Genomic DNA, 17,953 nt, shown 5'->3' on the forward strand with positions numbered 1-17,953 from the left:
TCTTATGCAAATTGTAACGTCGCATAGGCCTGTGTCAAGAGACCAGTGCACCGAGCACTAAGTGCAGATCTACACAACCAAAAGTATTTAGACGAATCGACCAAACTTATGCCTCTACAATTAACCATAGTGTCTTCATAACAACAACTACAAAGACGCGTTTTACTGTAAGTAAAGCTCAAATAAATATTTTAGGTTTGAGTTTTTCTTTCTATATGAAGCACAAAGAAATGTGTTAAGTGCTGTACCTATTCTGGTACCTATACTAGAGCTTGCTTGCAACGTTTTCCGTGAGCTAGAGGGGGCCTATGCAGTCGCACCTAAATTCTCGCTCATCTCCACATCCTTCTCACAAACACATTCCAACCTTATGAATAGTTACCTCGCCGTCACCACATCCACCGTATCCTTTCGCTCTGCTGCTACCGTGTCATGTTAATGCATAAATTTGCGAAACCATACAACTGCTTTTAAAATAAACCGTATAAAGCATAATACTAATGTTTATGAAAAAGGCATAAGCTAAACCCCGATCTAATCTAACTTTGTCGACGCAATTTATGGCTCTATTTTTCTATTCCGCGGCGGGATACATCACCTTCCTGGGGTTCTTATAAGAGCTTTCTCTCCGAGACGCCATTTTTGAGTTTCACTGTTTGTTGTGGAAGAGCTGCGCATCGGGAGCAGTTTCTGTTACGGTTAATAAAAAAAAGTGTTTTTTATTTTTCTGAAGATATACAAATTAGTGGTTGAATACCACTGCCTGACAGAGGAGGAGAAATACCGTTTTTGTTACAGGTAGGTTTGAGAGCTCAACGTGTCGAGAAGGATCTGACATGGATGTGAAACCTAGTCTCGGATTTTTTTGTGTGTGTCTTTCGGAACCGGATAATTTATTTATTTATATTCTCACTGTTTTATGTAAAATGCCACAGAAATTTTGCTTCTGTAAATTTTAAGCTTTCAAATTAAAAACAAAACTAATTGCTATCGGCACCCATGCCAAGTAGAAGAATTACACTTTAAAGTATCTTGCGGCTACTGATATTTTTCCATATGGGACTGTGATGGGTATATAGCTAGTAATCTGTGCTGTATAACCCTGATTATTTTACATGGGAATTGTTACGTATATTACCGTGGAACGTGTTGCTTTGCAGCGTTTAAGAAGGCATGTTACAAGACTGTTAATTAAATCGGTTATCAGCAAAGTTGATTCATCTATTGTGTATAGATTATCTACATTTATTGCTATCTTATTTGTATTAGCACTCTTTAGTAGCACTCTTGTAAACATTTTTTTATAACCTCTGATTTTGCGGTGATAACGTTGTACACTAGCTACCGTAACTACTGTAGTGTGATTGATTTTATATCGATCTATCTATCGATCTCTATCTAGTATATATCGGCACATTCACTGCAGACGTAGTATGGTGATTACTAAAAAATTGCAACTAAGTTTAAGTCAAGTAATTACACATACAATTTGGTGCTAAATAATTGCGGCGTTGTGCAAAACTAGCGAGAAGGTGAATATGAATGTTGCCTTAAACCAAGTCGGCTTTTTAAAGAGGCCTGAGATTGAGTTAAAATTCCTGAGCCGTTGTGATTTGAAAGGAAGTCGAGGAGGAGCCTGCGTGGAAATAAGTCTGTCTGGAGAATGGTAGTTTGTATGCTGGAAATTGAAGCGCTGTTGGGAAATGATTGTGGGGGTGGGGAGCTGAAGTCGCAGTTGCCTTTGATCTGTGAACATCAAGACAAAACGAAGCAGGTCAAGCCTTGAATATGTCTTTACAAACTAGCAACACAATTTACTACGTCTGTGAAAACTGAGTGCAATTTGACTCTAACCTAGCAACTTTGTTTGCACGCTGTAAATATGTTCCATAGCCAGACCATTATCCTAGTTTTATTCCTATCGATGTTAAATGTAATTATAACGTTGTGACATTAAGATATATCGTGTTGTATTTGTAATAGTTATAATAAAGTATTATCGATGGACTTGTTCAATGACCTGCATCACCGTAACATTGTCAGTAAAAGCCCTTTCTTGTGCGCTGGAGCAGAAGTTGGAAGTGCTGCCGTCTGCCTTTAGAAGACGCCAGCACCGTAAGTTAGGTTGTCTTGATTTTAAATGCGTCAATTTTATATTTCAAAAAATTTTGAAGCAATTTGGGTATAATTAACTTGTGTCCAACTGTTTAATTCATTGTACTTTTGGATTTTTATGCAATACATTACTTACTCCTCTATACTGATTCCTCGTTTGTCATCCGGAAACTACCAAATGGTTTGTACTGGCCTGCCAGAATGCCTAAATTAGGAGTCGTCCAATTGGCTCTGGATGGAATGCTAACATGAAATTTGGGGAAACCCTTGTGCTGATTAGCGGTTAGGGGGAGATGTGTGTGGAGGCAGCCTCCTCTTTGAAGTTCTGTTTACCAGATGAATTCCATATGTACGAGGGAGGTACAACAGATAGTCTTGGAAACTATTGAAGAAAGCTTGACAGCAGATCTTTATTTTCCAACCAGGATTCTTTTCAGTCGCAATGAGTGATCAAATACTGCTGAAGTGAGCAGAGCTGAGAATTTTTTTCCCTATAGAAAAACAGTAATCTCCCCCCCCCCCTGCATAATGGTGACCCTTTTGTGGAAAACCGCTATCTATTCTGAACTTTAGGCTGCCTGTTCTATGTAGTGTATGTGTGTGGATAGATAGATAGATAGATAGAGTGTATATCTCTGTATATCTATATATCTATCTTTATATCTATCTATCTATCTCTCTCTCTCATATATATATATATATATCTATATCTATATCTATCTATCTATCTATCTATCTATCTATCTATCTATCTATCTATATCTATATATATAATCTATATATATCTATCTATATATCTATCTATATATATATATAATCTCTTTTTATATAGTGCCTTTCATAGTGGACCACCGTCACAAGGTGCTTTACAAGATGCAGTAACAAGTAAATCCGTAATACTTTAAATACAGCAATGCATAATACATGACTTGCAGTAAAAAAAAAAAAAAAAGCATAATACATTAAATACAGTGAAATGCAGAATACATGACATGTATTTAATGTTACACACACATTACTGCATTACATATATTTTCATAGTTTAGCCATACAGAATATTTAAAACAACTTGAACAGCATAAACATTCCATGCTATATGGTGGCCTTTTGGTCTGCCTTGACACAAGAAATTACACTAAGACAACCCCAAAGTAACCAAAAGTTTTGGTGGCTTCAGCTGAAAGTAAATGTTCTGGCAATGACAGGAACTTGCTTGCAGGTCTGTTGCTTAGAGTGAAATTTCAGTCTTGTATCCTGTTCTAGTTGGCATTGAAAGAAGGTTTTCTGAAGTAAATGAAGTTGGCAAGCTTTTGTAAATGTTGCCTATTTATAGAATAAACAGACTTGGACAGTGCTGCAGTGTAGGGGAAGTTTTGGGGGGTCTCGGTGAAAATGTTGGTTGGAGCAATAAAATAAGTCAATATTGGTATACCAATTTTCTTTTTAATTAAAAAAAAAAAAAAAAAAAAAATCCTGTCTAAAATAAAGGCATAGCAATATAATACATAAAAGCAAAATTCCATAGATCAAAAGACAACCAACCATTCTATTATAACCTATCTATTAATAATAAAAAAAATTCTAATCAACCAGGTGTCCTCAACTGCATTTTATGTTAAAGGAGACCAAATGCTCCAGAACTTGAGGTTTTTAAATTCATAAATCGTAGTAAATATTTTGGTCTCACTTAAGACTGCCAATGTTCTACCAAGGTTCCCTAACGGTAACTTGCTTATTCAATGTTTATTTATTTATTTTTTAAACTTACCAAGATCTGTTAGTAGGGAGATTTAAAGGGCTGTGTTTCTTTTTTCTCTATCTAGCTATGATTCGGTGTAATATTCATTTTAAAGCATTCTAGTTAATTTCATTGCAAGTTAAGTCTCGTTGAATCCTGGATAGAGTGGTTTATCCTTGCAGTTTGGATACAGTATGTGTTAACATGTGGCTAGTTACCATTATTTGTATTTTAATGGCAGCAATGGCCCTCCATTGTTGTATGAATGAGGTGTGTAATGTAGTTGGCAACAATTGGTGGTTGTCAGACAGTGGTTATAATGTGTGAAGCTCAGTCATTTATCTGCCATGTCCTGGAGGCATGGCCCTACTGTGTGTGGTGTGTGCAGTGTTGTGTGTTTTTTTTTTTCCCCACTTCTAAAATGCCTGCACGCAACCCCCCCCTCCCCCGGGTGCCAGGCGTTGTGAAATAGTGCTGTGTTCAAAGGTTTGTTCGCTATCCAGGAATTCGAAGGTAGTTAGGACCAGGATACATACTCCTACTTAGAAGCCCTGGAGCAGTCTTTCTGATGGCTGTATTCAAAACACTAAATAGTATAACAAAAGGAGACACAGACGGATGCAATTATTTTGTCACAAACATCTGAAAAACCAAAGTATATTAAATGTTTTTTATATATATATATATATATATATATATATATATATATATATATATATATATATATATATATATATATATATATATATATATATATATATATATATATATATATATATATATATATATAAATAAATAAATAAAGCATTTATTTTACAAAACAAGAACATGTAAGTAAATATCTGAACAGACATCGGTTTACAACATACATATTTATAAAACTGAAACGATAGCCATACATTTATCAGATGCGCAAAAGCAACTGAACAATGTAGATAAATACTTAGAAGAGAACTTTACAGAAGCGCAGCAGCACAAGAAGTTATAAAATCATTTTTCTTTTTTTTTTTTTTTTTTCTTCAGCAAAAGGGTGTTCCTTTACCTTGAGTCTAAGGCTGTTCACAGTCAACACAGATAATGCGCTTTTCCACACCGCCTTTATACACAGGGCACAGCTGTCAAGTTTTATTTTTACTGCACTTGCCAACCTGGCATTGGCATTTCTTGGGGGCATCTCTCAGTGGGGTTGCCAGCTTCAGCTGTGGGTACACACTTGGCAGTCTCCCTCTGTTCCAAATGCTGCTTGTGAAATTCCTGTGCGAACTGTAAAATATATTCTCATTGGTAAATTTCTCTGCACATTCTTTGTAAAGTACCCAGGAGTTGATGGCTGCTAGGTCCAATAAATTGTAAAACACCTGAACAGGCAGGAGCCAGCTTTCACGGAATACTTCCGTGCCATCTGATCCAAACATCAACTCCATATTTTGTTGCGTTGTAAAACTCCATGGTCTCTGGTATTTACTTTTACTAGTCCCGATACTAATTACCTGACCAAGTCAGTTAGCATTAGGGGGTACCTATAGCGACTGTATTGATGGATAAATTATCGCTAATCATATTGCCCAATATGATCTGTCTACGAACAGTAGCTCTGCATTGTACAAGGAATGGATGTCAAAGATAGAACATGGAAAAAGACAGAGAAACCTCTTGTTTTACTACAGTTTGCAAAAAGATGTTCACCCAGTCTGAAGTATTTGAGCTATGCTTTGTTCTGGAGAAAACTGGAACTTTCCACAACCTAGGGCCAGAAGAATAAATGTTATATAATATATACACACACACACACACACACACACATCGGGGTACCTTGCATTGCAAATAATAAAGTGGAAGTATTAATTAATAATCACTTTTAAAGGTTCTAACCATACTTCTTGGGTTAAATAAAACTAGCAAGAGCTGTATATGAAGATCCCAACTAGGGGTTACAGTAACATGTGATCTGTTTGGAATGTGAAACTGTTGAACAGCTGATATTTAATTGCAATTTAGAACTTGTATGAACTGGAAAGCATTTAAGCTTTAATTTTTTTTTAAGACACAAATTATTTAGCTGGTCGTGAATTTTACAGCAGACAATCTAATGGAAAAGTGTTGTTCAACACTACTGTATATGTATTGCAAGTAGCAAATTGTGTGTACATAAACATGTTAATTTTATATTATAAACATGATTACTGGTCTAACTACATGAGAGAGAGAGAGAGAATTCTGTAAAATAGGCTTTTCAATCAAATAAACTAGTAGCTAGGGTGACATTCACCAGTAAACTATGCAAAATAGTATTATCAAAGGTTCAAACCTTCATTCGGTAGTGTTTCGAACCTCAAATGTACCCTTTGTTGGAGCCCTAGAAATAGTATAGAGTCCTATGTTTTGCTGTTTCTTGGCACGATTAGGGAAAGCAATTGGAGGACGGCTTCAATGCATGTGATTCACCAGGTTGAAGCAGTATCCAAAATGGAACTTGATGTGCCTGCTATGTATGACATGTGTTAAAATACTGTCTGAGAAGATGCTCAATTCCCACTTACCAGTCTTGATCATAGTTTTTGCATTTTCTTTTATGGCTTTCTATATCTGGCAGTTTTTCAATCTGTTGCTTCAGGTGTGTGGTCATGCCACTGCGAAAGTATATTGTCGCCTGATTGAAAAATCGTGTGTGTATAGCAGCCTTTATACTGGTCTTATGAATGCTTTTATTTGGGTAAAATTGACACAGGAATTGTCAAACTAATTTCTACATGGATTTAAATTTGTGTAATATATTAACTATATGGGAGACAAATGTTTATTATAGTTGAATGAAACTTTTATTGCATTACATTTTGAATTTAGAATGTTTCAAATGTATCATAACAAAGCTTGTGTGAAGTGAAGATTTATAGTCAACCTTTGTCTCCTAATTTGATTTGGTGTTAAATGAGAAGGCTTGTGGAAAGGCTGTAGATAAGTTTTATGTATTCTGTATTAAACCAGACCATGGTGTGTTAATAATCAAACTTCTAAAGTATCAGCTTGCTGTGTTTTTAGATTACCTTTTTATTGGGACTCAATTATTGGGGTGGGGGGTGGGTTGATAGGTTTGGTGGGGGTGTCCTGAGAACAATGGCTGCTAGCTATTTAAAGCTAAAATGGGAAGTAATACCACATCCTGATGCAGTTTTACTTTAAGGACAAAAGAACCAGGTGAACAGGTGAAGTCAGGGTAAGCATTTCTTTTCCACAGTGCAGTTTTTTTCTCCCTCCCCCCCCTCCCCCCCCCCCCCCCCCCCCCCCCCTTCAGATCTTGGTCTAATCCAGAAGAATTGGTATTTAATATATATTTTTGTGATTCTCTTGTTTAAGTTAGTTCTTGCAGTTTAAGTGCTTCAATAGTTAAGTGGAAGGTGGGATTGTTATTTAAGAACATAGTTTACAAACAAGAGGAGGCCATTCAGCCCATCTTGCTCGTTTGGTTGTTAGTAGCTTATTGATCCCAGAATCTCATCAAGCAGCTTCTTGAAGGATCCCAGGGTGTCGGGCTTCAACAACATTACTGGGGAGTTGGTTCCAGACCCTCAATTCTCTGTGTAATAAAGTGCTTCATATTTTCTGTTCTGAATGCCCCTTTATCTAATCTCCAATTGTAGCATTGTAACAGGCCTTGCCCTTGCTCTGGGTTCCCTTTGTTCAAGGGTAGATGTACCGTATAGCCTGGCCAGAGAAGGAAAAACTTTTATTTTATTTTTTTTTCCACATAAAATTGAGACATGTTTGTGCTTGGTTCTGCATGTGATAGAGGGAAGTCCATTTTGTTGCAGCAACCTTTTGTGTGAATTCTTGACTGCTTTTGCCCCCACAGTAACTTCCCATTTCCCTGCAGAAAAGGAAGCTCTGCAGGTCGAAGGTGTTGATCTGAAGGGAGAAGATGGCTAACCAGGGTAAGAAACCTTTTCTTTGTTTTACGTTTGTTACACTAACTTTAAACCTACAAAACTTGTATGCAAGTTTAATTTCAATTGGCTTTATTTAAGGAATACTGAAGTTGGATCAATTGTCGTAATTGGAAACCCATGTGCATATTGTAAAATGCTTATTTTACAATTACAATGAATGTGTTTCAAATAGGGGTGCACTGATAATCGGTAGCCTATTGGCATGGCACAGATTTTTATAAAGAAAAGCACAATCTTAACTGGCAGTTTTGTTTTTAGCCAATGTATATCGATATTCATGCTTTAATTTCTTCCAGCACAGAATTTAATGTTTGGTCAGGCACGCTTACTAATGACCCAAGAATACAGAGGCAGTCATTTTCCCAGTGCTGTGTAACGTGCGATCACCCTACAGTAAATAAGTCTCAAATATCTAGAATAGCGTAGTAAGTTGTGCGCAGCAGAACAGCCTTGATGCTATGTTAAATCCAACGATAAACTGAATTAAAGAGGTTGAATCCTAAATAACACTGATGGTTAAAGTTGTTCTTCGGGCTGCAATGAAGGGTACATTTTGACCTTCGACGGTTCGGAACAAGTTTGCCGAAGGAAGGTTCGACCCTTCGATGGTACTCATTTGCATAATTATTGGTGATGTCACCATAGCCACTTGTTTATTTGATTGAAAATCCTATTTTACAGGTAATCCATATACATGGAATAAAACATTCACATGTAGTTTTAAAAATGCTGTATAGAACAGTTATGTTTTTATAATTTAAATATATACAAAGTTGTTTATTTACATGTAATTGAGCCTGCTTGCAATCTATACAGTAAGCTTGCATTGCACCAACTGCGACGGACAAAACTTTATTTAAGTAACCATTCCAAGCAGGTTATGTCACATTTTACTACTACTAAAAATATTAATACAGTACTAATATGAACTTAAGCTTGTCAAGTGACCCCAGAGATTTGGTTATGCCTCCATGATACAAGTCGCTTGCATTGTTTTGCATTCAACTTTAACAATGTAGTAGCATATTTTATTAATAACTTTTGTTTATGTAATATGCATTATACAAATCAAAAGACTGAATTTTGCATGAGTGACATGCAATGTGTGATTTTATAGTATTCACACAGTCAGTTTCTTTTAATAGGAAGAAAGAAAAAAAAAAAAACTACACTGAGTGAACCTGTCTCGCGAACCTTCGAAGGTTTAAAACAATCTTTGAATCTCTGGCTAGTGAACGAACCTTAGGACACAGCCCTACTACTACACTATGTACTTCAAAATCACCTTTTCTAATTTGTTTATCTTGCTTAATCTGCATTGGTTGCGGGTGTGATGACATTTTGAAGCAGGAATTGATTACTGTGCCATCTTTAAATTCAATTGACTAAGTTGTGCTGCATTTAATTGGTGTATGCTTAAAATAAGAATTTAATAAATGTTATAGTTGACATTGCGTAGGCTACATTTTATAGGTCGAAGTTACATGATATGTAATGTTTGCCAGTAAGTGACTATAGAAGTTAATGTCACGTTATATATTTTTCTACAGAAGCCTTTACTAGTATAAATGCCAAGTTATTTTTGTGTGACTGTTGTAAAACATGTGTAAATTGCTGTCAAGCACACAATATAATACTATGTTCTTTTTGTATTCATTTTCTGAAATGCAACAAGTGAACAATACCTGTTCATTTAACATTTGTAATTATAAAATAGTTTAAATATAGGCCCTATGTCTTGTTATAGCAGTTTACAATAGTGCGCTGTTTTATCAGTATCCAATCGCTACCGGCTGATATGGGTAGATAACCATCAGGGATAACCCACGAAAATCTTTATTGGTGCACCCCTAGTTTCAAAGGAAACTTTTGCATTTACCCACTGTGTACAATTTATGTACACAGTGTTATGGCACAGGCCTTATTTATTACTTTAGGCCTATTCTCAATAACTGTATATTGCTTTAGGAATGGACAGGTGTCACATGAATGAAATGTTTGAGTTGACTGGTTTTTCCAAGTGGAAACGTTGTAATTTGTGGGTTTAATAAGATGCAGTGAAACTGAACATGTAATTTGTATTTGAGCCTTTTGTATTTAAGGATTGTTGCTTTCAGTAAATTCACTTTAGCTTTTTTTTTCCAGCTGATTTGATGGAGCTTGACATGGCCATGGAGCCAGACCGTAAGGCAGCAGTTAGCCACTGGCAGCAGCAGTCCTACTTGGATTCTGGTATCCACTCTGGCGCTACAACCACAGCACCTTCTCTGAGTGGGAAAGGCAACCCGGAAGAGGAGGATGTAGACAATCAAGTCCTGTATGAATGGGAGCCGGGCTTCACGCAGTCTTTCACGCAGGATCAAGTTGCTGGTACGCCTTCTGGCTAATTTTTGTAATGCCACCTGAACAGTAACAGTGCAAATACTAAGAATCTTGTGTTAACAAAACAAAAAGTGATAAAATGACTGTCCTGATGCATCTCTGATATGGTGAACTAAACTGCTTGGAACACATTTCCTGAATGGTACTTGCTTTATTTTAATAAACTAAAACAATTGGTATTACTTTCAGATATTGATAGCCAATATGCCATGACCAGAGCCCAGAGGGTACGGGCTGCTATGTTCCCTGAAACTCAGGATGAAGGAATGCAGATACCTTCCACACAATTTGATGGTGCACACCCTACTAATGTACAACGTTTGGCTGAACCATCCCAGATGCTGAAGCATGCTGTGGTCAATCTTATCAATTATCAGGATGATGCTGAACTGGCAACACGTGCCATCCCAGAGTTGACCAAACTTCTGAACGATGAGGACCAGGTACAAATAAAGTTTTTATATTTAAACAATCAATTAAAAAGAGATGGTGAAGATGCATTAATCCGAACAATGTTTAACTTTGAAGGTTGTTGTGAACAAGGCTGCAGTTATGGTCCATCAGCTGTCTAAAAAAGAAGCCTCCCGCCATGCCATCATGCGCTCACCCCAGATGGTATCCGCCATTGTTCGCACCATGCAAAACACAAATGATGTAGAGACTGCACGCTGCACAGCTGGAACTCTCCATAACCTTTCACACCATCGTGAGGGCCTGCTTGCCATCTTCAAGTCGGGAGGTATCCCTGCATTAGTGAAGATGCTGGGGTAATTTTTAATTTATTTTTTGCTCTGAACAGAACCATGATCTAATTTGTAGGTAGCACATTTCTAAAATGCAGGGGTGCTATTGCATCGTGTAACAGGACCTCTGTTGCCTCATGCAGTCTTGATTTGCACTGGATCGCTTAACTTTTTATAATTTGTTGAATGAATACTAATGTAATCAAATGATGGAGGGGCCAGAGTAGTGTCCAGTTTTGGTCTTGATGCTGAAGTTCTGTTCTCATGAATTATTTTTCAGGTCGCCAGTTGACTCTGTATTGTTCTATGCCATTACAACTCTTCATAACCTACTCCTGCACCAGGAGGGAGCGAAGATGGCTGTCCGTCTTGCTGGTGGTCTACAAAAGATGGTTGCCCTGCTGAATAAGACCAATGTCAAATTCTTGGCCATCACAACAGATTGCCTTCAGATCTTGGCATATGGGAACCAAGAAAGCAAGGTAGCAATGTGGCTTCACAAATATTCCTGCTGTTCTGGGATTGACCAACCTGAACAAAGAGTAGAGTTCTGGCACTGTTTTTTTTATATATATATATATATATATATATATATATATATATATATATATATATATATATATATATATATATAGTGCTGTGAAAGTATTTGCCCCGTCTGATTTTCTGCATATTTTACACTAAATGTTATCAGATCTTCAGCCAAAACCTAGATAAAAGGGACCCTGAGTGAACAAATAACACAAGAATTTGATACATATTTCATTTATATATTAGTTATGCAACACCCAATGCCCCTGTGTGAAAGTAATCGTCCCCTTAGACTCAATAACTGGTTACGCCACCTTTAGCAGCAATAACTGCAACCAAACGCTTCCTGTAGTTATTGATTATTCTCACAGTGCTGTGGAGGCCCACTCTTCCATGCAGAACTGCTTCAGCTCTGACATTTGTGGGTTTGAGCATGAACTGCTAGTTTCAGGTCCTACCACAACATCTCAATTGGGTTTAGGTCTGGACTTTGACTAAGCCATTCCAAAACTTTAAATTTCTTGTTCTTAAACCATTCTGATGTAGACTTGCTTGTGTGTTTCGGATCGTTGTCTTGCTGCATGACCCAGCTACGCTTCAGCTTCAGCTCACGGACGGATGGCCTGACATTCTCCTGTAGAATTCTGATACAGAGCAGAATTCATGGTTCCTTCAGTGATGGCAAGGCGTCCTGGTCCCGATGCAGCAAAGCATCCCCAAACCATGACACTACCACCACCATGCTTGACAGTTGGTATGAGGTTCTTACTTTTGGAATGCATTGTTTGGTTTTCGTCAGACATAACGGGGGCCCATGTCGGCACTTTTGACTCCTCTGTCCTTAGAACATTGTTTCAGAACTCTTGAGGATCATCCAGGTACTTTTTGGCAAACTTGAGACGAGCATTCATGTTCTCAATGAGCAATGGTTTCCGCCTTGCTACTGAATTCCATTTTTGCCCAGTGTCTTTCTGATGGTGGAGGCCTGAACACTGACCTTAGCTGAGGCGAGAGAGGCCTGTAGATCCCTGGATGTTGTTCTAGGGTTCTTGTGACTTCCTGGGTGATTTTACGCCTTGCTCTTGGAGAGATTTTGGCAGGACGGCCACTCCTGGGAAGATTCACTATTGTCCCAAACTTTCTCCATTTGGACAATATGGCTGACTGTGGTTCGGTGGAGCCCCAGAGCCTTAGAAATGGCTTTGTAACCCTTTCCAGACTGATAGGCATCAACAACTTTTTTCCGGAGGTCTTCAGGAATTTCTTTTGTTTGGCATGATGTGCCTCTAGAACCTGTGTGCTAACAACTTCATTCACTCTGATTGGCAAGGGCCAAAGTTAAGTCAGATTTATATTGGGCAGGGCTGGCCCAAATCAGGCCTGGTTAACCAAAGAGCTCAAACAGCTGACCCTAATTATCCCATTAATTGGGTTGAGTTAACTAGGGAGGGCAATAACTTTCACACCTGAAGATTGCATGTTTGATTACCTTGCACACCAAACAAATGAAAGAAGCACCAAACTTTGGTGCCGTTTTTTTCTTCGACTCCCTCTATACTACAACCCACAGAAACAATCTGACCAAATACAATGTGAAAAATGCAGAAAATCAGACTGGGCAAATACTTTTTCACGGCACTGTGTAATTATATAATAAAAAATAAATAAAATATTACATGTGTATGTATATGTGTGTAATGTAAATGTTTTATTTATTCAGCTCATCATTTTGGCTAGTGGTGGTCCACAGGCACTGGTTAACATCATGAGAACCTACACCTATGAAAAGCTGCTTTGGACCACCAGTCGAGTCTTGAAGGTCCTTTCAGTCTGTTCCAGTAACAAGCCTGCCATTGTTGAAGCTGGTATGTTTTCTAATTGTTTATTCCAATATTTGTTTACCGCAGAGCTGAATCAGAATCTAATGTCATGGCTATTTTATTTTATCAGGTGGCATGCAGGCCTTGGGACTCCACTTAACAGACCCGAGTCAGCGTCTGGTGCAGAACTGTCTGTGGACCCTGAGAAATCTTTCAGATGCTGCTACCAAGCAGGTAACCTTGTCATCCTGTGGAGTGAACGCTGTACTCTACCCTGTGCGAACTTGAAAATTAAAATATGTCTTTGTCTCCTTAATGTTTCAAAGGAGGATAGATCCATAGTTGAAGTAGATGTGATGCAGGTAATTGATTTCTTAGCAAATTACCATTTTTGCCTGGAAGTTTTACACATTCTGAATTTGAGCTACTAGTCACTTTTTTAAAAGGAATAAATGGGATACACTAAACAAGTACTTCTACTGTAGTACTTCATGTAATCTTTGGCAATTAAGTTACTGCAAGGAAGAGAAATTGCTTTTAGATGGCTTGAATACCCTATTCACTCTACTTAAATGTGAGATCATATCTTAAACCTGACAAGTAAATGGCAATCGTAGAGTTGATTCCTCAGTGTGGAGGGATTTTTGTAATTTGTTTGCAATAAATCATACAAATAATGCTCGGATTCAATTTTTTTTTCCTATTTTTATAGGAGGGTATGGAAGGTCTCCTTGGGACACTTGTCCAGCTCCTGGGTTCTGATGACATTAATGTTGTGACTTGTGCAGCTGGTATCCTGTCCAATCTTACCTGCAACAACTACAAGAACAAAATGATGGTGTGCCAAGTAGGAGGTATCGAGGCCTTGGTTCGTACTGTTCTCCGTGCTGGTGACCGGGAAGACATCACTGAGCCTGCAATCTGTGCTCTTCGCCACCTAACCAGCAGACACCAGGATGCTGAGATGGCTCAGAATGCTGTTCGTCTCCACTATGGCCTGCCTGTGGTAGTGAAGTTGCTGCATCCTCCATCTCACTGGCCTCTGATTAAGGTAAGGTTGGTGCACCGGAGAACTCTCTGACTTAACTGATCTAAATGTATGTATTTTAAATGTTTGTAACCTGCTAGAGACCGTGTCAAGTTATCCTGCATGAATCATTTAAGCATGTGAAGGTGTTAATCACAAGTAAATCCTTGCTTTTCCCCTCCATACAACATTATTTATTTTTTTTTAAACAGGCAACAGTAGGACTTATTCGCAACTTGGCCTTATGCCCAGCAAACCATGCTCCCCTGCGTGAACAGGGTGCCATTCCCAGACTAGTGCAGCTGTTGGTGAGAGCACACCAGGACACCCAGCGCCGTACCTCTATGGGTGGCACACAGCAGCAGTTTGTGGTAGGTGCCAATACTTTTTCTTTTTTTTTTTTTCTTGTCTTTGTCTGATGTAGTAAAATGCTCTTGTATCAATCATCCACTAAACAAACAAACAAAAAAATTGTATTGTAGGAGGGAGTTCGTATGGAGGAAATTGTTGAAGGCTGCACAGGAGCTCTGCACATTCTGGCAAGAGATGTTCATAACCGAATTGTCATCAGAGGACTGAACACCATTCCACTCTTTGTTCAGGTATCTAGCATAGTTAATCTGCTTTGGTAGTCAAGCAATGGAGGGGGGGAGCAGAAACATAAGCCTGAGTTCTCGGCAATGACTGGTCTGCTTTCATTCTAGGGTAGGGGTATTTTTGCGCAACACAATTGACTAAATGTTTTCTTTCAGTTGCTGTATTCTCCAATTGAGAACATCCAGAGGGTAGCTGCAGGAGTACTCTGTGAACTGGCTCAGGATAAAGAAGCTGCAGAGGCAATTGAGGCTGAGGGTGCCACTGCTCCACTTACTGAACTTCTTCACTCCAGGAATGAAGGTGTTGGTAAGTGGTGTTGGTTTTTCCCCCCCAGTGGTTGTATAGCTGCACAGCCTTGTGGTTTTATAGTCTGAGGAAGTATAGATGTGATTCGATATAGTGGACAACCCTGGTAAATTTTTTTTTTTTTACATTTTACAGCCACTTATGCTGCTGCTGTTCTGTTCCGTATGTCTGAGGACAAACCACAAGACTACAAGAAACGTCTGTCTGTTGAACTGACAAGCTCCTTGTTCAGAACTGAACCTATGACTTGGAATGAGGTATGCAGTTGTCAAGTGATTGTTAAACACTGCCAAATAACTGAAAACAATGATTGTTTTAAAGTATTATTATTTCCTAGACTGGAGATCTTGGACTTGATATTGGAGCCCAGGGAGAACCTCTTGGATACCGTCAAGATGGTATGTGACAAATCTACTTCTGAAATGCATTTAGAGCAGGGGTCTCCAATCCTGGTCCTGGAGGGCTGGTGTCCCTCTTGGTGGTTTGTTCAAACTGTACCCCAAATTATGTAACTGGACAAATTTCGGTGCTTATTAGAGGGACACCGACTCTCCAGGACCAGTATTGGAAACCCCTGATTTTAGAGGGTTCTGTTAGACAAATGGTGTTGTAATAATACAAGGTTTGGTTCCTGGACCATTTTTTGCACCCACATACCATAGACCTGAAGTATATGTTCCTTTGCAACTGGTGGCTACAAAGGAAGCAAGTGTGACATCCAGCTTCAGCCTGCACAGCAGACAAGACTAACTGTACTGCATAGCATGTTGGTGTGCTGCCAATGACTTTTTAAAAAAAAAAAAAAAAAAAAAAAGGGAGGAGGAGAGTGTAATTTTGATTAAGATCTCACAAACTGATACTTTGCTGCTTGTGTTGAGCCTCTAACATGTCTGCCTCTAACCACTGTAATTGCAGATCCTAGCTACCGTCCCTTCCACTCTGGTGGATATGGGCAGGATGCTATGGGTATGGACCCAATGATGGACCATGACATGGGTGGCCATCACCCTGGTGCAGAGTACCCAGTTGATGGGCTGCCAGATCTTGGACATGCCCAGGACCTGATTGATGGGTTACCCCCAGGTGATAGCAATCAGCTGGCCTGGTTTGACACTGATCTGTAAATTGCTACCTTTTTTTTTAGGTAAGAGAAAAATCAAAAACTATTTATCCATGCTTTAGTGGCTTGATCTGTACAAACCAAATTGATTTGCTTTTTATATTGTGAATTAATGCTACTACTATTTTATTAATGAGCAGTTAAGCTTGAAGCTTTTGGCACATCTGTCTTGCGACTTGTAATTGACAGTTTGCTGCATCAGGAATTATCACCTTGTACTAACCTTGGTTTTCTCTTCCACAGCTGTTGTCTGAATGGACTTGCATTGTGATTTGGCCTGTAGAGTTGGGGTGGGCAAGTATCTTGGAAAGTGCCTGATGCACTAACAAAAGTGGAGTTTCCTATGGGAACAATCTAAGTAAATTGTTCTGGTCCTTTTTGGTTGGAGTAAACTGCGAAATGGATTTTGGGAGTGGCTGCCTATTTTGAAGGAAGTACAAGAGTAGATCTAAAGATGGATTTTAAAACTAGCTTTTTTTTTTTTTTTAAACCCTGTCTTTTAATGGTACTGACCTAGCTTGCTTTAAACTAGTCTAGTCACTATTTTTATTTTTCAGGAATTTATTTAAGTCTTGTAGTATTAAGTTTATAGTGGTAATGCTCCAGCCATTTCTAACAATCAAGTACTGGTGTAGAACACTAATACATAATCAATTAAACTGTATTCTTTAATAGTGTAACATTGTGTAGCTTTTGTATAAAACAAATTAGAATTTGTCCAAATACATTCTTTTTAATGCTGAAATAATCAGGTTTAACTATTTTCCAGTGTCAGATTTATTCCAAGGAGGGTGCCCTTGGGTGGGGGTGGGTTGGGGCAGGATTGACCTTTTTGTAAACAACTTAAAGTAATTTGGCTTTTTTTTTTTTTTTTTTTTTTTTTAAATCCCAAAGTTGTAGCCTGCTGTGCTTAATGGAAACTTAGTTATAAAATGGCTTAACAATAAAAAATAAACCTATGTATTTCAATGCTGCCTGATTCTTTTAATATGCATTTCACAATTTACCAGGTTACAGGACTACAGTATGTACTTAACTTGTTTAAGCTTGATGAGTGTTAACATGGTGACATGACTGGTCTAATTCAGTCCTAGGTGAAAAAATGAACTACTGACCTTCAAAAATCCTCTTTTGCATTGTTCTTGAAACATTGCTATGGATTTCATGTTTTGGATGTTTAATGGATAAATAAGCTGTTGGATATTGGGTGGAACACAAGGGATTCCATAAATTCATATATATGCATATGCAAAACAACTTTCATCAAACCAGACAGAACAATGGTGTACAATGCTGTGCTCATAAGACTAATGTGATTGGTATACTTTAAGCTGCTTAAAGAAAATGCCATCTACATGGATTCAGTGTCCCATATCCAGTCCAGTTCCCATATCCAACAGAAGTTTGAGGAGAAGTTTTAATGGAAAACTACTTAATTAGTTCTAGCTTCCAATTGGCAAAGCTATAAAATACTTCAGCACTTGTACTCGCACCAATCCCTAATCCAATAGGCAAACATACGGTTTACTTGTATACAGGAAATGTAGTTTATTTGATATGTATTACCTATTGGTGTAGAGAATTGTTGAATGTATTAACACACAATATAAAGTAAATAAGCGTTTCAGTT

General features: G+C 38.1%; 1 protein-coding gene across 3 annotated transcripts; it reads left to right on the forward strand.

The window, feature by feature from the left end:
• The first annotated feature begins 628 nt into the window (after window positions 1–628).
• LOC117435320 (catenin beta-1-like) lies at window positions 629–17,292 on the forward strand. 3 transcript variants are annotated; one of them, XM_034058385.3, is made up of 17 exons: window positions 629–798; window positions 7,704–7,782; window positions 9,943–10,167; window positions 10,369–10,622; window positions 10,708–10,946; window positions 11,203–11,404; window positions 13,174–13,318; window positions 13,404–13,507; window positions 13,600–13,635; window positions 13,986–14,324; window positions 14,513–14,671; window positions 14,783–14,902; window positions 15,053–15,203; window positions 15,339–15,460; window positions 15,541–15,601; window positions 16,119–16,347; window positions 16,567–17,292. In XM_034058385.3, exons 2-16 carry the CDS (start codon window positions 7,770–7,772, stop codon window positions 16,325–16,327), a joined length of 2,379 nt encoding a protein of 792 aa, XP_033914276.1. In that variant the 5' UTR covers window positions 629–798; window positions 7,704–7,769; the 3' UTR covers window positions 16,328–16,347; window positions 16,567–17,292. The 3 variants fall into 3 exon arrangements, with proteins under 3 accessions (XP_033914276.1, XP_033914277.1, XP_033914278.1); XM_034058386.3 differs by having other exon boundaries at window positions 7,725–7,782; XM_034058387.3 differs by lacking the exon at window positions 13,600–13,635 and having other exon boundaries at window positions 630–798.
• The last annotated feature ends 661 nt before the right edge of the window (window positions 17,293–17,953 follow it).

The sequence above is a fragment of the Acipenser ruthenus genome, chromosome 3 (assembly GCF_902713425.1).
Source record: "Acipenser ruthenus chromosome 3, fAciRut3.2 maternal haplotype, whole genome shotgun sequence".
Classification (NCBI taxonomy): Eukaryota; Metazoa; Chordata; class Actinopteri; order Acipenseriformes; family Acipenseridae; genus Acipenser; species Acipenser ruthenus.